The sequence below is a fragment of the Phlebotomus papatasi genome, chromosome 1, assembly GCF_024763615.1.
Source record: "Phlebotomus papatasi isolate M1 chromosome 1, Ppap_2.1, whole genome shotgun sequence".
Classification (NCBI taxonomy): domain Eukaryota; kingdom Metazoa; phylum Arthropoda; class Insecta; order Diptera; family Psychodidae; genus Phlebotomus; species Phlebotomus papatasi.
Window position 1 is genome coordinate 69,982,156 of NC_077222.1, and position 24,201 is coordinate 70,006,356.

The 24,201-nt window shown below is 31.2% G+C and overlaps 1 protein-coding gene across 50 annotated transcripts in view; it reads left to right on the forward strand.

The window, feature by feature from the left end:
• Positions 1-24,201, forward strand: part of LOC129799430 (sodium channel protein para) — an 81,839-nt gene that overhangs the window by 13,762 nt on the left and 43,876 nt on the right. For 17 of the 50 annotated variants that reach the window (XM_055843330.1, XM_055843451.1, XM_055843564.1 and 14 more), the window contains exons 3-17: positions 46-233; positions 1,077-1,109; positions 5,958-6,113; positions 11,454-11,659; positions 12,995-13,123; positions 16,946-17,037; positions 17,157-17,369; positions 17,489-17,549; positions 17,695-17,839; positions 17,977-18,141; positions 18,406-18,702; positions 23,057-23,119; positions 23,205-23,573; positions 23,885-23,984; positions 24,075-24,143. In XM_055843330.1, the coding sequence (XP_055699305.1) occupies positions 87-233; positions 1,077-1,109; positions 5,958-6,113; positions 11,454-11,659; positions 12,995-13,123; positions 16,946-17,037; positions 17,157-17,369; positions 17,489-17,549; positions 17,695-17,839; positions 17,977-18,141; positions 18,406-18,702; positions 23,057-23,119; positions 23,205-23,573; positions 23,885-23,984; positions 24,075-24,143 (2,245 nt within the window). In that variant the 5' untranslated portion in view covers positions 46-86. Of the gene's footprint in view, positions 1-45; positions 234-1,076; positions 1,110-5,957; positions 6,114-11,453; positions 11,660-12,994; positions 13,124-16,945; positions 17,038-17,156; positions 17,370-17,488; positions 17,550-17,694; positions 17,840-17,976; positions 18,142-18,405; positions 18,703-23,056; positions 23,120-23,189; positions 23,574-23,884; positions 23,985-24,074; positions 24,144-24,201 lie in introns of all 50 variants that reach the window. The other 33 variants (XM_055843304.1, XM_055843374.1, XM_055843514.1 and 30 more) reach the window with 5 other exon arrangements.

Sequence of the window (24,201 nt, forward strand, 5' to 3'; positions counted from 1 at the left end):
ATAAAATTTGCTATCCTATTGATCCTCTAAATGGATTCTTTGCAGGCCTTGGCTTCTGAGGCTATCACCAATTGGTTGCATAGACAATGACTGAAGATTCCAACTCATCTTCTGAGGAAGAACGCAGCTTGTTCCGTCCTTTCACCCGTGAATCATTGGCTGCAATCGAAGCACGAATTGCAGAAGAAACTGCAAAATTAAAGGAGTTGGAAAAGAAGAGAGCTGAGGGCGAGGTGAGTGATTAAATAATATGTTTTATTTTTTTTTCTTTTAAATTCTACCATCCGTTCTTTGGTAAAAACAAAAATTATCCATCTATCTCCTTTATACCTCCGCAATAAACAATTCACTATCTTTTCTCTTTCATAAGACATGTTCTATAAATTATAAACGGACAATAAAAAATTGTTATAAATGTTCTCTGTCTATCACTAAATTTCTCATTTATTTATTTTTTTCTATTGCATTTGTGAGAGGGTGAAAAATTTATATTTAAATTGATTTTTAATGTTTTTTCTTTTTCTTTTAACAAATATCTCTTTTGCATCTTTACATCAGTAACATTGGTGTCTTTTTATTTTGATGATTGTCAATATTCTTCTTTTTTTGATGCATCTTAAAAGATGTATCAAAATTATGCAATTATTTCATATATATACATATATATACTATGTGTGTAAATTTGTACCAATTGGATGTGTATTTTGTTTTAAAATACCTTTCTGTTTGTTTTAAATGTTAAATTATTCTTTTATACCACCAGAGAAGACCAATTTTCAAAGAAAAATCTCCTTGCAAATTAATTTAAAAAAAAATGAATTGGGCATAGACATTTGCATAAAGAATCAAAAAATAATCAGGAGGTGTTAGGCAAAAATAAAAAATCGAAACTATCATACCAATCATCAGTCATAAATTCGCCAGAACATGTAAAAAAATAGACAACCATCGGGATAGAGAAAGAAGGAATTGCATTAGATGCAAATGGATGATCCTCAAAGATACATTCTTACATGATTGATAAAAGTCGCGGTTGAAATATGTAACCTAACAAGAGTTGTATTTGAATATTTCAGCCTGTTTATGGTCGCAAGAAAAAACAGAAGGAAGTAAGATGATGTCCTTTTATACCAAGTTTTTTCTTATTCTCTATTATTTTAATCCATTTAGTTAATTTTTTTTTTACTAAACATAACATTTTTACTATTGTTTTTTTTTTTACTGCAAATTATTAAATTAATATCTAAAGAAAATTCATCAAGCAGAATAATTTTTTTAATATCATAAAAACTACACGTTTTTTGATAAGAAATGAAAAAAAACGCGTAGGTTGAATTGCTCGATATTACTTTGAGACGACGTTGTTGGCTCTCAAATTTCATATTAAAATCTTGAAATATGATAGTCGAAGCAGCGGCATTCGAATATTATATTTATAATACTGAAAGAAATTTTTGATTAAGAGCTATTCAGTCTATTGAGATATGCTTCCGCATTTTGCCACACACGTTTTTCAAATAAAATTTTCATTTTCAATTGTACATTGTAATAAAAAAAAGATTTCTATATAATACACATTAAAAAAAAGATGAAAATTCTATTTTGTACTGGAGAAAAACCCAGACACTTTTTTCTAGATATTACTTCAATTTATTTTTTTATTTTATAGTTTAAAATAGTTGCTTTTTTTAATCAATTAATGCTGTCTTTTCACTAAAATTAAAGCTATATTGTACATAATGCAAATTTTTGAAGTACAATATTTTAATTTTTTTATTAATTATCTAAAATTAATTTGAAATGCAATTTATGACATGCAATTGAGTATTAGGCACAGCAAAAATTTATATAATACAAATTGGATTTTAATTTATTTGAGGACATTGACATTTTAATATAGGGGAAAATTGTGCAAATTGAAAAATTGTGTACACAATTTAATTTATCAAAACAGTTTTAATTTGATGGGAAAGGAGAGCAAAATTTGACGATATGAATAATTTCGCGTTTAGTCAATGAAATTTTCTTAGAATCATCATGATTGCTTGCCCGCATATATCCTTTTTGATTGATTAAGTGATGAATTAGTAATTAAGGATTGTATACAACAATAGTATACCAGTAATTCAGTGGTTGATATTATTTCAGTTACATGAATTTTAATGTTTACAAAGTTTAAAGAATCAACGAACTTATTTTACTTGAATTATTATTGTGCTTAGTTAATAAATAACGCAAAAAAAACAGTGAAGAATAGTGAAATAGGTAAATTACAATTCGAGATGCTAATTGGTCTATATCCCTATTATTTAAAAAAATAATAAATATATCAATTTAATTTAAAAATAATAAATTTTGCAAGATAAGCTTTGCTTTATTGTTGTGACATTTCAGGGTCTTACTGTCTTAATTGTTCTGCAGTAGAATAATTCTTTTGCATTTGTTTTTTGAATCCTTGCAAGAAAATCCTCCACTGAATGACTTCATTAAAAATATCGTGTGAAATTCCATAGAGACATTAACCCTTGAAGGTGCAAACCATTAAAAGCTGTAAAGTTTCAGCAAGATTTTATGATGCTTTTACAAGTTGAAGTTGTGTATCCGAACTAAAAAGGGTACACTAGGGCAATTTTGAATTATTAAATTTTTTTTCACTGTTCCAAATGGGCAAAGATAAAAGGCTAACAACGAAAATGAAGAAAAGGAACACTAAAGAGAGAAAGAAGAGCTTTTTTTCTTTTACCCATTTGAAACAATGAAGAAATCTCAAAATTAAAAATAAAATTTTATTCAAAATTGCCCCATTGTAACCTATGACGAATTACGACAGTTAAGAAAAAAAAAATTATAGTTGTTTTTGACGACAAGTCCCCAATATAGCAAGTATTTTGTTTTTTAATATTTTTTCATCCAGTTTAATATTTGGGTAATAATTTATGCAATTGATCAGCAAAAGATTGATAGCGACAGATACTAAAATGAAAATTTTAAATGTATCTGTTCAAAATAAATTGTAATTAATTTTAGAAGCAAAACCCATTTGTCTAAGAAGTTTCTGTGGAAACTTTGAAACATTTCAAGAAGCACGGAAACGTTTTTATAAAAACGGAAACGCATCTAAAAGAATCACAGAAATATGGTAGAACGACTGAATCCAAGAGGTAATTCCCTCATTTTTTTACTGACTGGTTTCTGATTTCTCGGTTTTCGCAAAGCAATTTATGGGGGCTTGGGTTTCGCAAGGACTTCTCAGGCAATTGATAAGGCTTTCTCCATATAAGTCACCTCTTGACAGGATCCCAATTTGAATTAAAACAAAACAGATTTTTTTTATAACAATTAGTAATATAAATTGCTAATTAATAAATACAATAAATAGCAATGCGGTAATTCCAGTATTTCAAGATTGATCCAAGTCAAAAGTATAACTTAAAATATTAATTTATTTATTATTTATTATAAGAAATACTAAAATTCTATGTTTGAGTGTTTTTATCTGAAACACATACTAGAAATATTGGAAATTAAATGTTTATATTTTAGAATAAAATTGTTACAGATTAATACATGATTATTGTTAAAAGAAAAAAAAATCTATAAAAATATGGGGAGACGCTATCAAACACACGTCTTAGCAGTCACTGAATTAAAATTTTTTATATATCAATTTGTTAAAATTTCCATTAATTTTTATAGTAAAACTATCTAAGAAACGAACTTGTTACTCAGAGATCAAATTAGAAAAGATAACGAAGGAAAATATTATCAAAATCGATGCGATGTCAAACTTTCCGTGCATAAATTCGTACACAAACTTTGCATGGCTTCTTGGTTTTCCGGGCAATTTTTCTCGTGTTACGGAAGAATTAAAATAATTAAAAATCCTTTTTCGGCAGCAATTTAAATCGGATGTCAATTGTGCAGAAATAAAATATCGAAAGTTATCGTTAGTAGTACAATACATTTATGTTTATTTATACATTTATGTTTCCGGTTGAGAAATGCGCCCTGTAAAGTCTTTTAAACTTTGACCTTGATAAACCGTTATTAGGAATGATTTGGTTTGAGTTAAACGAAAGTTTCAAAACTTGCTGAAACCCTGGACAATGTGAGTTTATTGCTGTTTTAAGTTTAAAATTTGAGGATTTATGAATCGGTGATAATCGATTTCAGGGTGGAAAGCATATGGATTGCAAGGATGAGTCCTCATGCAGGATGTTGGAACTTATGAACATGATGCTTTATCTGATAAAGCTGTATCACACTGTTTGATCACTGTGAAAAAAAGAGGTTACGATTAACTTTTTTTCGTCATAACTTTAACACTTTTCGGGTGTAAAAGTATATTAACATTTTTTAATGTTAATTTTACACCTTTTGAGGGTAAAATCAACATGAAAAAGAGTAACTTTAACCCATAATACACCTAAAAAGGGTAATATTTACACCGATTTCGGATCAATACTGCAGGGTAAAATTAACATTTCCGGAATGTTATTTTGACGATGTTGTGTACTTGTTCAAACCTTTTTTGTTTTACAAATTATCTATTTTGAGAAAGTAGAAATTAAAAAAAGACAGTAATCTTAAAAATACAAAAATATACAATTATGACTTTTCTTGAGTCAATTTAATTTTTTTTTGCTGATCAAATCGCTATTTTATTGCTCAAAAAGTCAGTGCCACTTAAATAAAATATGTTTCTTCAGGTTCTTATAATGCTGTCCTATGTTAAATAGGGGATTTAGACAATTTGTAGCTGTTAATCTTTATGAATGCTGACATGACATTTTAGATAATAATGTAGTGTTGCTGTCCCTGTGAATGACTCTTCTCTTTACACGAAATGTAAGACATATTTTAGACAAGGATGAAATAGGGAATGATAAAAGGATTTTTTTTTCATGTGGAGGCGCAGTAGCAGAATGTATACAGAATGCTTGGCACTTTTCACTTTCAATTTTTTTTCTTACCTGCAAAATAATATTCTATTTAGACACTCTTTTTTATGCTATTTATGCTCACTCCAATCTTGTGACAAGAATCGTGCACAAAAAAAAATTACACAGTCACATGTGAATTTTTACTGAAAGTAACACACAAAGTATATTTGATGTGAAGTGTGCACTTATGAAAATTGGAAATTCCTCTCTTTAATTCACTATGTTGCTGGTGTATTTGTCGTTTTTATGGACATAAATGTTTTAAATGTTTCTTTAAGCGACAAAGCATCAAAAACATATGGTTATATGTAAAAGTTATTTAATAAATAAAGAAATTGGTAAGAATGTTGTAGCAATTGCTGGCTAGAGAATTTGAAGCTTTAAAGAATGACTAAAAATATTAATGAGAGAAATAATAAAAATTTTCTGCGAAAATTTCTAATTTTACAGCTTGAAGGAACTAATTTTTCTTTCTTTTCACTTTTTGAGAGTAATTTTAAAGACACTTCTTTAGCCTATTAGTAAACTTTTATCTTCAGTTGAAGCATTTATCATCTCTATATATATTTTTTTGTTGTAAAAGTGAGGAAGACGGCAGTAAATTTGAGAGTTTTGTTTTTCAAAAGCATCATTGAGTGAAATTTTAATTGTGGTAGAAAGGAAAAATTCATGCGAAAATTGAGCAACAATATTTAAAAGTTAATTGAATTAAATTGAGGTCTCAATGCGCACACTGGCTGGTGTGCGTTCCCTAGAGTGTCATTTGGATGAGAATGGGATTATAATGGAAATTACATTATTTGGCGTCCACAATTAAAATGAAACTCTTGTTTCAAACATTTAATTAATCAATTTAATTGACAAAAGTGCTAATTTACTTTTCTTTTTCTCTTATCTTTCTTCATTTCTTTCTTCACGTGTGTCAACGCGCTACTGCCTGCCCTTCCTTTTGGCAACAACGAAATTTTCCAATGGAAAATTCAACACAAACACACACATATGCAAACATTTCAGATTCGATATGATGACGAGGATGAGGATGAGGGTCCACAACCGGATCCCACACTCGAACAGGGTGTTCCAATACCTGTTCGAATGCAGGGTAGCTTCCCTCCGGAATTGGCCTCCACCCCTCTCGAGGATATTGACAGTTTCTACTCAAATCAATTGGTGAGTAACCGTATAAAATATGTTAAATATTCCATGCAAAACTGTGATAATTCAAGTTGAGCTAGTCCTCTTTTAAATTGCCCCGGGTTATCAAAAAGATCTTTATCGTGGTATACTATCGTGTTAACATTTATTCAATTAGGTAAAAAAATACACGAAACTAAATAAATTCTAGACATATATTATATATACATTGATCTTTGTTAAACATTAGCAGATAAGGGAAGGGCGGTTCTTATCGATTTTACACTTGTTACTGCTCGAATTTAAAGAGAACAGAAGGTTATATATTTTGCTATAAAGAAACATGAATTAGAACCAACATTTTTCTTCTAGGGGAAGTCTTTCGGGCTTTGCACACACTCTGGCTTTCAACCCTTCTTATTTTTCCCATATTGCGTTAATGAATCTGACCTACAAACAATATATTTTAATAGCTAATCTTAAGCCATATATTTCCTAAAAATTAGATCAGATTCATTAGAAGACTATAGGAAATATATGAAGTCTTTAACCCTTTAAGGACGATTGGGTCACCGGTGACCCAAAAATGAAACTTCCTACGGCCATTTAAAGTTATGCTTTGCTCCAAAAAGTCAGAAAAAATTATTTTTTCTGACCCCCAATTTTTGACCTTCTCGTCCTCAAAGGGTTAAAGCCAGAGTATGTGCGAAGCCTGAAAGACTTTCCCTGTATTGATTTACCATAATCCTTGGATTTCAATAATGTATCGGAGGGAAATTTCAAAGGAAAATTGAATAATCTCTGGAAAAACAAAAAAGAATCAAGGGAAATGGGCAAAACTCTATGAGCAATGGTCGATCTTTTACAGGAAATAGGCATATAGGAACATTTTGTAGATACTGACATAAGAATAAAAAATTACTAGAACCTAGGATGAATGCAGTAAGTTTTTGCATAAAGCCTTTATTTCTCTGAAAAACCACGAGACATGAAGTTATGCCGGCTTCAGACTGGAGGTTTAGCCCAGTTCCCGAAGGTCTGAAAAATCTAAATAACAAGTAATTTTATTGATTTTTCAAAATCTATTGGATCATTTGCCCTTGATATACAATTCTAAACAACAATTTCCTAAAAATTGTGCCTGATAAGGAATTACAGGCGTTAAGCCAAATAGCTAAGCCTTAGGTCTGAAGCCCGTATTACGCAGACACAGGAATAGCTGGCTATAACGTTTTTGCTTAAATTTAGTGGTCGCTACCTTCGGACTACTCAAACTTTAGACAAATTATTTTTTTTACTATTTTCCTTATTAATTGTTGAACTTTTTCATTGCATCTTCTTTTTGAGAAAAGTAAAAAGCTGAAATTACAAACAATACTTAGAGAAGAATTTTAAGATTAAAGATTAAGATTTGTCTATGGGTCGGTTATATTCCTTGCGGAACCGCTGCACCCAGGCCACTTATTTGGGCCCATTATGCACTCCCCATTCTCCTGTTCTATCTTAACCCCCAAGGCGAGTAAACCTGCTCCATATCACAGTGCTCTGTGTGCGTTCTGATACACACAGTACCGCTTTATATCACGGTAAACCAACCTTGGTTTGTGGATCTGGGCAGTGAATGAGTATTTGTATTCGACTGAACTCTGCATGTCGAAACTTATTTCCTATACCAACCTCTCTTTTTAGGCGGTTCATTGTCAATGTATTGACATTACTTTTCCATTCATTCACTGGACGAATTCGAGACTATTACAGCAGCTGAAAAATCTGCAGCTGCCTAGTCCCGAACCCTCGACCTCACAGTCACAGAGCCACTGCTCTATCCACTGATCCACTGAGGCCCTAGAGAAGAATTTAATCAACCATGCTTATGAGTTAACTCAGGCACTTTTTCTCTGGTAGCCCCTATACAAAATGAGAAGCTTTTTTGATTCAGCCTAAATTTAAGTCGGCCTAATCATTTCCTTACAGTCGGTGATTATCGAAATTTATTTATTTTGATACTTGATAGTCCAACATCCATTGAAAGCCTTTCACTGAAATCTACATTGATCAGAATTTGCTAAGAAACAATTTAGTTGTTGCAGTTTAGTGATATATGAATAAAAAGTTTTGGGTTGTAAAAATCACAAAAAAATACATATATCTTGAAAATTGTAATATGTTACAATAACAAATATTAAAAAAGACATGTTCAATTTCATCAAGCCTTTAAAAAATTAATATAAAATTGTAAACTTTGAATAGAGAAATTGAGTTTAGACGTGTAAAAAGTTTAATAAGAAAACAAGTACAAAAACTGATGCTTCAAATTTTCAATAATTACTTCTTCATATTGTCTGCCAATAATTCAATATTCTATTAAAACAAGAGTTATAGAAATTTTCAAAAATGCATAACTTTGCCCTTGATTGACAAATGTTCCTAATAAAATAATAATAATAATAATAATTTATTGCCAATCTCCATTTTTAACATTCTGTAATATCACTAAAATCGGATTAAAGAGAATTTTTGTATAGGATAAAATTAGGTAATTTGGAACCATTTACAATTTGGGACATTTGAGATTTTCTTATTGTTTTAGAGATCCAAAAGAAAGAAAGAAAAGCTGTTCCTTTTCTTCTTAATCGCCTTTTTCTCCTATTTCGCGGTCTTTGTTTTCTCTTTGCTCATCTAAAACAGTGAGAAAATCTCAAATGTCCCAAATTGTAAATGGTACCCATAGACTTAAAGTCTATGACTTTAGGTCTATGATGGTACCTAATTACCTCATTTTACCCTATAGAGATACAATGAAGCAATATCGCTCTGTATATCCAAAATACTTCTCGAGAATTTTGGTGAATCTTATTGAAAAATATACATTTTGCTATTTTCCCTAATTATATTTTTTGGCCACTTGTTTTAAAATGAATTTTAATTAATTGAGAGACGTAATAACCCGTTAGAATATTAGAATAGAACACATTATGCGTATTATTCTTAAATGTCTTAAATTAGTAGTTTTATCTTTGTTTTTAAAAGGACTAACTCTACCCTATCTAATACAGTCTATCTAATCAGTCAAGGTTCTTGGTAAAATTTTTATTTAGGATTGGATATTAAGAGAAATTGTATATTAGAATCTGAAAATCCTATAAAGTTTCTTGTTATATAGGATTTTAAAAACTTCGGGAACTGTGTTAAACCTCTAGTCTGAAAGACCGCTTTATGGTTTGAAAATTCCATTTCATCTTGAGCGCTCCTTGCGATCTATATTGAACTTCTCTATATGTGGACTTGGGGCTGCATTGAGTTGGTGCTACATGAAAAGACTATTTTTCGCATATTTCTAAAGCGCGTTGGATTTTAGCGTAATGTCATTTATATAGACAAATCAATTGTGGATCTAAATTAATTTATGGCTAGGACAAGCTTTAATTAGAAATATGCTAAAAAATAGCGTTTTCAATCTAGCCGCAGTTCAATGCAGCCCTACCTCTCTTTACCGCTATTTTGAAAGGTTCATCGAAACTATTCAATTGAGTATTGATTGATTAAGCGGTTTATAAATCTCGAAGATATGACGATTAAAATTTTTGACTTCAAATACTCATATTTCCGTGGTTTTTCTTGTACGGTAAGCGGGGTTAAGTAATACATACTACCCCTATTCCGGAAAACTCATTCGTTTACTAGAAGATTTTGTGGGAGTATGTTCTGTTCAATTACGGACTCATCTCAAGTTGCAATAGTTGGTTGGATCAGCAACTGGGCCTTTCTTTTGTATCTGCACTTGTTGCAAAAATTGTTTTTATTACTTTAGAAATTTTCCTCGTGATTTAGAACTTTAGTCCCGTAATAAAAGTTGTTGCCTATCCACCGATATAAGTCTCATTCGTGGCGAAACTTGAACCGGATTTGCGAATTCTCCTTTTATTGCTCGTACTATATTGAGATAGCATATATAGAATGTATCTAATCCCTCCCTCTATTTTTTTTGGCTCCTTAAAAGTACGTCTGCACTACGTCTTCGTACGCCTGGGAATCAAGTTATTATTTTTTACATATCTAAAGGGATGCTCAATCTCCTATAATTCGTTTGGGTCATTTTTATATAAGACTCGAAAATCTGAAGATTCTCATATCTGCGACACTGAATGACTTATAATCACTCGATACTTTTTGCAATAGAACTCGTTATGAAATATAGGTGTTCCTTTCCCTTTATATCTACAAAAAAATAGAGGATAATAATTCTTCTTTTTTGGGGAAGAACGGGAAGAACGCCTTTTTATAGATAGTCAACAGTGGACGGATACCAAAAAAAGAAAGTTCATAAGGTACTTTTTTTATTGTGGACTTGTACACTGAGAGAAATCCGAAAAAGTTAAAATAACATTCCGGAAATGTTAATTTTGCCTTGCATTATTGATCCAAAATCGGTGTAAATATTACCCTTTTTAGGTGTATTAGGGGTTAAAGTTACACTTTTTCATGTTAATTTTATCCTTAAAAAGGTGTAAAATTAACATTAAAAAATGTTGATATATTTTTACACCTAAAAAGTGTTAAAGTTATGAGGAAAAAATGTTAATCGCACCCTCTTTTTTTTCTCAGTGTAGATATGAGCTTTTCACGCAGAATAGAGAATTATTCTTACATTCACTGGCACAACTCATATTCACTGAACACTATCAACGCTAGTTCTTTCCAGACTAAAGAGATGCTACACTGAGAAAAAAATGGGGGTGCGATTAACTTTTTTTCCTCATAATTTTATCACTTTTTAGGTGTAAAAATATATCAACTTTTTTTAATGTTTATTTTACACCTTTTTAAGGGTAAAATCAACATGGAAAGAAGGGTAACTTTAACCCATAATACACCTAAAAATGGTAATATTTACACCGTTTTCGGATCAATACTGCAGGGTAAAATTAACATTTCCGGAATGAACTTTTTCGGATTTCTCTCAATGTAGTTACATTTTCTGTATATTAAATACATTTTAATATCATTTTTTGAGCTGCTTTATTAGTCCGTAATATAATCCGTGGTAGTCCGTAATATAATCCTTCTCTAAAATAGCTGAATAATACACTGAATAAAAGTACTCCATATTTTTTATTCGGGGCGGCTTTAAAATAGGGTTTTTTCTCCTGGACTTGAGCCTTGTAATTTAGCTTCACAATTGGCTTTTAGAGCTAAATTATATCATGAGAAGATCCAGTTTCACTAACAAATAGGAGAATTTTAAAGCTTCCCCAATTTAAAGGTGACCCAATTCCCCCTATTTGAGCTATCACATTTTTGCATTTTGAAAAGGATAATGTGTTTACCGATTTTCATGTACTCATTCCATTTTTTTTCTTGTTGTATCTCCTGCAGACATTCGTAGTGGTTAGCAAAGGCAAGGATATATTTCGATTTTCAGCATCAAAAGCATTATGGCTTCTCGATCCCTTCAATCCAATTCGCCGTGTTGCAATTTATATACTAGTGCATCCACTTTTCTCCCTTTTCATCATCACAACAATTTTATTAAATTGCGTCCTCATGATAATGCCAACAACACCGACTGTCGAATCAACAGAGTAAGTCTCAATGTTACCATATTTTTTTTTTAAAGATTATATTAAGTGGAATTTTTTTTCCACTATTTTTAACTCATAATTTATTATACTTATCATACTCTTTCGTATATTCTCTTCAATTTTCCCTTTTCCTTCTTCTGTCATTTTCAATTTTTGAAATTTCAACAATTTTCCACAATATTCTTTTCACTTTATCTGTGTCAACTCTTGCAATTTGTCTACTAATTTTAGTACAATATCTCTTTAAAATTCAATGGGAGAAGGAATTTTATGTATTGGTGGGGGTGTGATATGGCAAATTGTATTGTTGAAAAGATGGGATTGGTTATTGCAATTATTGACACGAAGAAGAATATTATTCATTGTCATTTTTTATTGATATTTATTTGTGTTGAAAATTTATCAATTCTAATAGTTATCCTCTTAGTTTAATCATTAATGGAAAACACTCTCGTCCCACCCATATTTATATTTTTTTTTTTGTGTATTAGGTATTCATAAAATAGACTGTAACAATAGTAATTTAATGAAATATTCATAATTTTTTCTTGTAGCACAAACTAAAAGACTAAACAACATTAATTATAATTTAGAGTAAGGGTAGATGAGAGAAAAAAAATATTTGTGTGGTGTAGAGGTGAAGGCAGCCATATGTTTTTTTTTTGTGTGGAAAGGATCATCTCTGTTTGAAGTCCAGCTCCCTGTATTCGTTTTTTGGAACATTTGGAGCTTTTATTCCCTCCTCATGAGATTTATGATTTTTTGTACTTTTTGTAAATTTTGTAACGCCATCAGGAAATTTTTTATTGTTGAAATGTTTTCCATTTCAGAGAATTCTATTGATCCTGACGTTCTTTTGAATGAGGGGAAAGTTTATTGGGGTGTACAATTTGGTGAAAGAGTTTGGTTCTTTTGGGCGGGTGTAGTATGGGAGTGGGAGTATAATAAAAAAGAAATCAATTAATCTGCCAAAATTAATCGACGACATTTTAATTCCAAAAGTTCTAGAGTGGTATTATAACAATAAAAATTGATCATTTTGTGGTGAAACTAAAATCAGAATTTGTCTCTCGATAAGTTGTTGGGGCTCTTTAATAGTTGTGTGACGTCAGGGAGCATTTTCCGAACGATGGAAAATAATGACCTTGACTTTCAGATGTGAATTATTTCTTTACTCTTCTCCGTGGTTCGTTTCTCTTTTCTTTTATTTTTTACTGCCACCAACTATCATCGTGTAGAAAAAAAAGTTATTATTGGTTGTTGTGGGAGTAAAATTGATCAATTGTCTCATATGGTGAAATATTAACAAGTTGAATTGCCTATACCTTCTTCTAGGGTAATATTTACTGGAATCTACACATTTGAATCGGCAGTTAAAGTGATGGCACGAGGTTTCATTTTATGCCCGTTTACGTATCTTAGAGATGCATGGAATTGGCTGGACTTCGTAGTAATAGCTTTAGCGTGAGTTTATTTTTCTTTAAAGAAAAATCCTTTTACTAGAAATTTACTATAACAAGAAAAATATCTACAATAGATACTTTTAGAGAAATCAATTTTACATTGCAATAGGACAAAGAGAAGAAAAATTACATGTAAAACTTTCAATATTCAATTAGTTTTTGTTTTCTTTATTTTTTAAAGAATTATCCTTCTAGTAGAGAATTTAGTGAATTAACAATTTTAGAATAAACTTAAAAATAAAGAGACGTTAAAATTTTTTAACATTATTAAATTTAGCTATAGTATAATATTTTTTATCTCTAATTGACATTAGAATAGAAGTACTTTTTAGAATTTTGATGGATTTTCATTGCAATCTCAACTAACTATAGAAATTAAGGTATACATTGTTCCATCAATATTCAGTGCTATTGATTTTTTACCTTGCTAACGGAAATTGAAAGTAAATTAACCCAATTGATTTGATTATTGAATAATGTATCTTTTGAGCCACATGATATTGCAGTTTGAAATTTCCTTTGCCTTTTGAGTATACAGTGTAATTCTTATTCAAGGATTCAATATCCTATTCATTCTTTTGTAAAAGAAATATAACTATCCTCAGTCTATTATCATTTTGCTAAAATATTTAATAAGTAAAGTATTTTATAGATGATTCTTTTCTATAATATCCTAAGTAATTTAACTATATTGGTACTTTTTCTCTAGAAGATTAATTTTTAAAAGCTTCTAAAGACTTTGTGAAAGAGAGGCTGCCTAATTTGAATATAATTACAAGGCTGCAACCTACTATTAAAGTAAAATTTGTTGAAGAACTATTTTAAATGAGGATATCTTTTATGATCTTTTTATATAAATAGATAAAAATTTGATGATAGCAAACGAATTGAAATCTATTACTATAAAATAATAACATTTTAGTTATGTAAGGATTTTTTTGAAAATTGGATTTTGCTTATCAGCTACGCAGGGATTGTATTGTTTGTAAACAAGCGTTTGACATTTTACTAAAAATAGGGGAGGCCGGGGTAGACAGCCACGGATAGTATTAGATGGTGTGATGTTATACTTTGCCTTAGAAGGAATATTGAGAAAATCTTTATTTGTACGAAGTAACCACTTGCCTTCCTATTGAAAAATATTTATCAACTGATACAAACATTTCTATTTTTTTTTACAAATTATACACAATGAAAAATTTCATTTGCTGGCTAATCTACCTCAATCTCTCTTAAAATTTTATTCTAATCATCATGCTTTACTCTCTTTTGGCCTCTTAGAGAAATTTATGTCCATGTTGAAGAGTTTTATTAAAGAGACAGTAGTTAAAGGGCTTTACACATTGGTAACAATTTTCGTCCAAAAATTGATTTTTTGAAAGAAATTGCCTGCAGTGCTGTAGGCAAAAATGTCAAAATTCTGTCAAAAATGCAATTTTTCTCGAAAATTGCTCCCAATGTGTGGAGGTAGAGGCTTGAAGCGGTTTTAAAACTTAATGGTAAATTAAGCTAATTCAAAACCTGCTCCAAATGGAAATTTTTCGCTACTCCAAATGGAAACGTCACTGTTTTCATGATAAATACAGTACTAAATTACTATATTTATATTTTCTATACCACAGTTTCATTATTTAGTTAATTTTGCTCTAAATAAAGCGAAAATCCATTGATATTCAAAAATTTAAATTTGTTAATTTCTCAGAAAAATTAAAAGTGTACCTTTTCACCATCGAATTTTTCATCGATTGACCATGTTTTCCAATGAAAAACGCAATAAGGTGACTGTTGTTTATTCGTTTTGTTTAACATTTTTGTCATTTTTCTGGATAATTTTAGTTAAATTCAGTGCTAATCTTCATTGTTAACGGTACGTGAAGTTTTCAAATGAAATAATTACCTATTTCGTCAACAAAATGGATTTTTCTAAAGTGTCTGCAAATGCTTCAATAGGAAACCCCGGAAATATGAATTTTTTGGAGATATTTTCTTATTGTTTTAGATGGGAAAGGAGAAAAGACCAAGAATAAGAACAAATTCTGCATTCAAGAGCAACTCAACAAGGTTTTGGAAGTCTTTCGTCGCGCTTTCACTTGCACTGTTTGTTTCCAATTAGAAACTTTCTTTGTCTCCATTTGGATTAATATGTTTCCAATAGAAGCATTTTACGCTCGCGTATTTTTTTTCTTGTATTTAAGAAGTTTTCAAATTATATCTAAAGAATTTTCACTAAACAGTAACATTCTAGAAGAGTCAAGGAGCAAATTTATGTAATTCTCTTCGGAAAAAATATGGACTTAACGTGTTGAATCTTCTGTCAAAGTTAAAGCGTCTGGAAATGGTTTTGAATTAGGACATTTACCCTATGGTACTCATATTTATCTGAAGTTGTATCTATTTTAGAGGTTAATTATCTATAAGTAATAATTACTCACAAAGCTAGCAGATATCGTAATGGTTTTTTTTCTATTATAATATCGAAGATGTTGAATTAAAAAAAAACTATTTACAGGGTGTGCAACTCTAGCACTTTAACGTCAGAAGAATTAATTGAAGCATATCGTTTGATTAATAAGGCCTACGGTAAACTTGCATTATCGGAAATCACGCATAAAAATTAGTTTAGATGATTCACGAATGGTTTAAGAAGATTTCGACGTATGAGACAGAAAGACCAAAAAAATAATGATGCCTATCTGAGAGCATTGACTTGAATGCCAAAAACATATTTTGAAAACAAAATTTGTTGTATATTGGGCATTATTCACAGCGCACAATAATTGTTGTCTTTTAAATATATTTTTAACATTTAGAGAGTGAATGAAATATGGATCTACTCATCTCGCTTACCCTCACAGGAAATTTTGAAAATATATTTTCAAAACAAAATTTATTGCACATTGGGCATTATGCCTAACGCACAATAACTTTTGTTTAGTAAACATGTTTTTGACATTTCAATGAGAGTGAGTGAGATCTAGATCTAGTCATCTCGCTCATTCTTATGGGAAATTTTGAAAACATCTTTACAAACACAAATTATTGTGCGCTGGACATTATACCCAACACACAATAACTTTTGTTTTGTAAATATGTTTTTGACATTTCAGTGAGAGTGAGTGAGATGTAGATCAAGTCATCTCGCTCACTCTCACAATCAATTTTGAAAACATATTTACAAACAAAAGTTATTGTGCGCTGGGAATTATGCCTTACGTACAAATATTTTTGTTGTAAACATATGCTTGCATTTCATTGCGAGTGAATGAAATCTATGTCTATTTATCTCGCTCAGTCCCATTGGTAGATTCTAAAATCTGTTGATACAACAAAAGTTATTGTGCGTTGGCATTACGTTGAATTGGTTTTACTTTTTTCATATATATTTTTGAGATTGCAAAAATGAGCGAGTAAATTAATTATAATAATGTCAAGCTACTCTAAAGAAAGTTTTGTAAAGCTGACTAATTGGTTTTGTTAAAATTTTGTCAAAAGGATGTTGTTTATTAATTTGACAACATTTTTTCACATTTTATATGCAAAAACATGCTTTTGGTAAACTTTTAAAATGATCAACTTTGACTCAGATTTTACAAAACTTTTCTTTTCAGACACATGTTTACAAAACAAAATAATATACTTTTAATTGAAATTTTAAAAATATTTTTTAAAATACGTCTTAGTAATTTTGAATTGAACATATGCGAGATCCAATTTTCAAAATAATAAAATTATAGAATTATTTAGACTAATTAGTTAAAAAAATAGTAAAGTTATTTTATTCTAGTAACCTTTCCAACATAGTATTTTATATATTATTATACAGTTATGTGACTATGGGAATAGATTTGGGTAATCTTGCTGCTCTGAGAACATTTCGTGTGCTTCGAGCTCTGAAAACGGTAGCAATTGTTCCAGGTATAGCCATTTTTTTTATTTTTTTATTTTTTTATAATATGATTTATGCAACATTCATCCAGGTTATGGAGAATTTTTGACCTAATTGCCTTTTCGTTTTTCCTGGTTTACCCTCAAAGGACTGAAAACCATCGTTGGCGCCGTGATTGAATCTGTGAAGAATCTCCGGGATGTAATTATTTTGACAATGTTTTCGTTATCTGTGTTCGCACTCATGGGCTTACAAATCTACATGGGTGTTTTATCGCAAAAGTGTGTTAAGATATTTCCAACCGATGGATCGTGGGGCAATATTAGTCATGAGAATTGGGATCGATTCTATAAGAATGAAAGTGAGTGTGATTCATTTAAGGAAAAAATATGTTTTTTTTTTCATGAATATTCCAGCTGATACTCATGCAAATATCCTTATGTATATCTTTATCCCTTTTTTTCTCATTTCACCAAAAAGCCAATTGGTATACGACAGAAGATGGAAAAATGCCACTGTGTGGAAATTCTTCTGGAGCCGGGTGAGATGATTAAATTCTTTTGCATGTTTCACAGCGAGTACCTATATAAAAAAAACGAGCCAATTTTATTGACTACAAACATTTTATTTTCTCTAACCACCCACACATGCACAACTCTGTCGGGACTGATGTACCATCAATAAAGGCAATGTGTTGAAGGATATTTCTGCTTACAAGGATACGGTGGAAATCCTGATTATGGATACACGAGTTTTGATACATTTGGTTGGGCTTTTTTATCTGCCTTTCGATTAATGACCCAAGATTTTTGGGAGAATTTATATCAACAAGTAATTTCTGCTACAATTCTATTATTATAATTTTTCTTTTCATTGGATCCTATACTGAAATTCTAATCTAATCTTGTTTTTCCTAATCTTTTTCCGCTGCTCTGTGACATCGATGGATATAACTGTGTTATTTGTAGGTTCTACGGTCGGCTGGTCCATGGCATATGCTTTTCTTCATCGTAATCATCTTCTTGGGTTCATTTTACCTTGTTAATTTGATCTTGGCCATTGTAGCCATGTCGTATGATGAACTCCAGAAGAAGGCAGAAGAAGAAGAAGCAGCGGAGGAAGAAGCAATGAGAGTAAGGCTTCGATTTTACCGTTAAAAAAAAAACAAAATATTGTTGTTTCTTCCTCCTTTCCTTTGTGTTGGGAAACTCGACGAAAGGAAGGAGTGATGTGCACATTGGAATGCTGTGTCTATCATAAAAAAAATATGCTTTGTAAAAAATGATGTCTATAAATGAACTAATATCTGTGTAGTTGCAATCAGTGTCTAAATGGGCATTGAAGTTTAGATAGAATATTGCTAATGTATTATTTTTCTTGTAATGTTACTTTTGCAGGAAGCTGAAGAAGCAGCAGCAGCAAAACAGGCAAAACTCGAGGAGAGAGCTAATGCAGCAGCAGCAGCAGCTGAAGCTGCTGAGGCAGCAGAGCATATGGCCAAGAGTCCGTCAGATTTCTCATGTCACAGCTATGAGTTGTTTGTGGGCCAGGAGAAGGGCAACGATGATAACAATAAGGAGAAAATGTCCATCAGAAGTGAAGGTTTGGAGTCACTTAGCGAAATGACAAGGCCTTCTGCTCCATCGGGCGTCGCAGCGGGCACCGCAAGTGCCAAGGTGCGAAAAGTAAGCGCGGTAAGTTAGTCTTAAGGTGTTAGGATATTTAGGTGCACATCAAAGGTAGAGGTAGCTTTAGCATCATCACCTATAACTCACCAACATTGAAGTAGTGTGTAAAGTATTACAGTAAAAATGCTTTTCCTTGAGCTGTGAGTCCTTCAATTGCTACCTGGAATATATCTCTTATGCCTTGGGTTTATAATTGGGATCAATACTTAATATCACGATCTATCCGAGTAAATGCCTAATCCCTAAGATTTCACTTTGATTTGAATGTCGGAAAGCTCGGTAAATTCGGTTGACCTTTTAAATTCGTTGACAAAAAAAGTACATACAGCATAGTTTTACTCAACATTTCCTGCTTTAATTTTGTTTTTAGAATTTCAATACGGAGAGGATAGGGTTTGATTTTCTGAATAAGCCTTAATATTTAAAATTTGTATATTTTTATTTTTACAGTGATTGAATATTGTCGCATACCATTCTATAAGCCCCGCCCAAAAATTTATATTGACCACGCCCTATCCTGGGCCATATTTTACTAAAAGTTGTGTAGTTTTTCGATGACTGAATTAGCAAAGACCACGTTTTCTTTTTGGAAATTATAAAACAAAAAGAAATTTCCATTTTTTAAACAATATTTTCACACTTTTTCATTAGGATTTTTTAAATCAAAATTACTACTCTGGGCGTGGTTACTCCATATAAGCCAATTTGATTATAAAAAGATGAATAAATGTTATGGGATAGTCAATAAACTAATAAAACAATGCTTTGACTTAAGGGGTTACGTTGGTCAAAATAGATTAAAAAAAAGTATATTTTTCTCAAACTTTTTTTCAGCATAATAAAAAAAAATTTAAACTCTTAGGCTTATCAAAGTAAAACGTTTAAACTATATTTTCTGAAATTTTCTTTCAAAAATCATAAAAAATTCAACTTCTGGGATTTGCTTTTCGGAGACCTTTCTGAAAAAAGAACATGCCTACTGTTCAGTGGACGAGGAATTTCGGAATTGGTTCACCTGAAATCCAAAATCCAAATATTTCCTGTCAGCTGATGAAAAACTAGTCAGTGAATGAAGGATTTTTGAAAAAAAAAATGAAATTTGAATTTTTGGAAGAAGTTTTTATCAAAAATACTATTTTTAACATATTTACACCGGAGGCAGCCAAAATCCCGAAAGCCAAAATCGCGAAAGAGCCAAAATCCTGAAAGCTAAAATACCGAATGTTCGAAATCCTGAAAGGGATGAAATTATACGGAGGATAATGTAGAATAATTTCCCAAGGCAAAGAAGATTTCCCTTTGCCTCCAGCAAGCGTTTGTGGAATCGTGGGAGTAGCTACGGGATTTTGACTTTCGGTATTTTGGCCCATTCGGTAATTTGGTTTTCGGGATTTTGGCGTTCGGAATTTTGGCTTTCGGGATTTTGGCTTTCGAGATTTTGACTGGGACCCATTTTACACCACGTTTCGTCTTTTAGAATAAGTTGTAATCATGTAAACATAAAATCCTTCATTCAAGAACTAATTTAACTTATCAGCTAACAGGAAATATTTGATTTTTGGATTTCAGACAAACCTACTCAAAAAAATCTTGTCCATTGAAAAGTAAGCTTTTTTTCGAAAAAAAAAAACAATCTCCGAAAAATCAGGTTTCAGTGGCTGAATTTTTAAATTTTTTATCTGAAAATGTTAGAAAATATAGTTTAAATGAATTTTAATTTGCTTAAAGGCTTGAATTGAATTAATTTTTTATAATGCTGAAAAAGTTAGAGAAAATATTATGTTATTTTAGCATATTCCACCATATTTTTTAATTAAAAATATTTCAGTTCAGAAATTAACTGAGGTCCTACGAATAATATTCTAAATTTGGACATTCTTATAGTTTGTAATCATCCACAAAAATTGAATTTTTATCAGTTCTAATTACTTAAAAAAAGATTTTTTCGATTTTTTCCCAGAATATCCATATTTTCCTTTCGGTACTCAGAGTCCCAAAAGCTACAAAAGGGTTAATGGAACCTTAATAATTCCATTGAAAATTCAGTTAAAGTAATTATAGACCCAGAAAACTTCTTGGTGTTTTTTTCAATTAAAAAGTTCTAATTCTAATTCTAATTCTAATTAAAAAGTGCTCGATTCCATGTGGGCGCAAAACCTTTATTTTGGATCCGAGCTCAGAATATTAAAATCTTGGCGTGACCACCTGACCTCTTGAACTCCTGACTTCAATCCAATTGAGAATATTTGGAGGATTCTTATTTGCCATATTTACGCCGATATTCGCCAATATATTTACGTTTTGGAGTTAAAATCTGCAATTTTGGATGCCTGGAACAAGCCTGAAGATAAGTTCATCGAAAATTTAATCGATAGTATGCCCAATAGCATTTTTGAAATACTTCAGAAAAACGCTGGAATCACTAATCTTAAAAATTTACATAAAAATTATCTCGTCTAATAATATTACAAAAGGAGCTATTGACATTATCGTAGTTATACGATCAAAATCGTGTAAAATTGATATTCCTTCAATTACAATTTAAGATAGATGTTGCGCTGTCAAAAAATTATCATAAATAGGTTCAAATCAAAGTATTTTGTTTAAAAAAAATTAAATAAAAAAATATATATAGAAGAAATTGTGATTATTGACAAGTGACCTTATGGTTTTGATACACTGGAAAACCATAAAAACCAGCATTTCTTCAATGGAAATATGGGAGACCCGTTGCAATGCCAAAAAAATACAATAATCTCTGCAAAGTGACCATATAAAGTTCTGCAAAGTGACCATATGGTTATGGTACGCACTTTATATAAATATAATAATTTAGTACTGTATTTATCGTGAAAACAATGACGTTTCCATTTGGAGTAGCGAAAAATTTCCATTTGGAGCTGGTTTTGAATTAGCTTAATTTACGTAGATTTAAGTAGATTACCCCTACTGATGACTTATGATCAGAGCACAATAACTTTTGTTTTGTAAACATGTTTCCAAAATTTCTATGAGAGTGAGCGAGATGACTAGATCTAGATCTCACTCACTCTCATTGAAATGTCACAAACATGTTTACTAAACAAAAGTTATTGTGCATTAGGCGTTAAAGGTGATTCGAATCTGGGATATTTTCTTCATAAAGCAAATGCTTTTACTACTTAACTTGACCTATTGAGTGATCAGCTTTGGGAAAATCGGGAAAATCACTTGAAAAACAAATTTATAGTTAAAATAGTGGTCTGAAAAAGTTATCATGAATCTCACAATAACTTCTAGGCTGTCAATATTAGTCTCAATATTTTTTGAGAATATCTACAGTCTACAATATGAACTTTCATAAAATGTCTCGAATAGTACATTTTTCTTAGGGAAAGAGAAAAATAGTTATAGCTGAAGTTGTAGAGCGATAAATTTGCTATAAGAAAGTGCTTAGAAATCTCTCGGGTATTCTGAGAGTTCGTGAGAAAAATACCTTATCATATAACATGAATTTCAAGTTTTGATATATGTATGTGATGTGTTAAATGACAATTCTGTGTAAAATAAAGAATAATCAATTTAATGAGATAAAGAATGATCAATTTTCGGTTTTTTACAAAAAAAAAAACCGAAGCATTTAGACCCCGCCTAAAAATAACAAACCCAGCCTATAAATTGAGTACAGTAGACTCAATTTATAGGCTAGGTTTGAAATGTTATCCGGTTTATCGATAGATTTGGGCGTCAAAGCCTTTGTAAATTCCACAAAAAGCGCTCAATTATAAAGAATCACGATAAAATAGGAAGAACTACAGCGAATTTGATCGAATTAGCTTCATAATTAAATGTGAAAAAAGCCGATTGAGCGAGAGTCTACTGTAGGTGGTTTGTGCACTGAGAGAATTCCGAAAAAGTTAAAATAACATTCCGGAAATGTTTATTTTACCCTGCAGTATTGATCTGAAATCGGTGTAAATATTATGCTTTTTAGGTGTATTAGGGGTTAAAGTTACCCTTTTTCATGTCATTTCTACCCTTGAAAAGGTGTAAAATTAACATTAAAAAATGTTGATATATTTTTATACCTCAAAAGTGTTAAAGTTATGAGGAAAAAAAGTTAATCGCACCCCCGTTTTTTCCTCAGTGTGGTATGCTATAACATTCAGTTATCAAATTTTAAAAAAGAAAGTTAAACATTGATCATCAGAGAGCTTATTCAGAGGATCAAAACTAGTTCAATGTAAAAGAAGGAAATGTCAGGCTGTATTTTTGGCTGAAATCCAGCTATAAGGATATATTCCCGATATCAAATGTCGGTTTCCGATAGGGAAATTGAATAGATGTCTAACGCGTGTCGTTTATTCTGCGTTCCCAACAGGCATCCCTATCCCTTCCCGGATCACCCTTCAACTTGCGTCGAGGATCGCGTGGATCGCATCAGGTATTGTTATCAAATTGATGACACAGACATTTATGACGGAATATTCCTTATTTTAATAATATAATGTAAGATGCTTCTCAAACAGTTCACCATACGCAGTGGACGTGGACGCTTTGTTATACCTGGCAATGATCGAAAGCCATTGGTATTGTCCACATATTTGGATGCTCAGGAACATCTGCCGTATGCTGATGACTCAAATGCAGTGACACCCATGTCGGAGGAGAATGGGGCCATAATTGTGCCAGTGTATTACACAAATCTCGGGTCCAGGCACTCCTCGTATACGTCCCATCAGTCGCGTATATCGTATACGTCACACGGCGACTTGCTGGGAGGCATGACGAAGGAGAGCCGCTTAAGGGGAAGATCACGGAATATGAGCCACTGTATGCCTCCACTGAGTGTCACTGGTGCACATGTAGATACAAATCATAAGAATCACAGAGAATTTGTAAGTGCAAATTAGTAGGGTAAAAAGCTAATTTTATATTTACAAAAAAAGGAGAGTTTTCTTTTTTTGCCTCTTCTAATTTTCTTTTGAGCTCTTGATCAATTTCTTTTTTTTCTGTTTCCTTATTCATTTACTTCATTAAACTAATATATACTTGTAATTTCTGATTCTTTACAGTATTATATATACATATTTGTGTTTGTTTTATTTGTATCTATTTTTCTTTATTCTATCTATATAACCAAATCCATTAACATTAAATGTTAATTACTAATAAAAAACAAAACTTTTTTTTCTCTCGAAATTTGTAGGAAGTTCCAACAGACTTCACGGATGAAGCGCTTAAGGGCAAAAGCCATGACAATCCATTTATAGAACCTTCGCAACCACAAACAGTAGTTGATATGAAAGGTAATAAAATATTTTGAGGATATTTTGTAAGTGAATTACCACTAAACTTAATTGCCCTTCTTTTGTCCTACTCTTACTACCTCAAAATAGATGTGATGGTACTAAACGACATCATCGAACAAGCTGCAGGAAGACACAGCAGAGTTAGTGACCACGGAGGTATAAAAAAAATTACTAAACATTTCAAAAAAATATATCGTTTGTATAAGTAAATCTC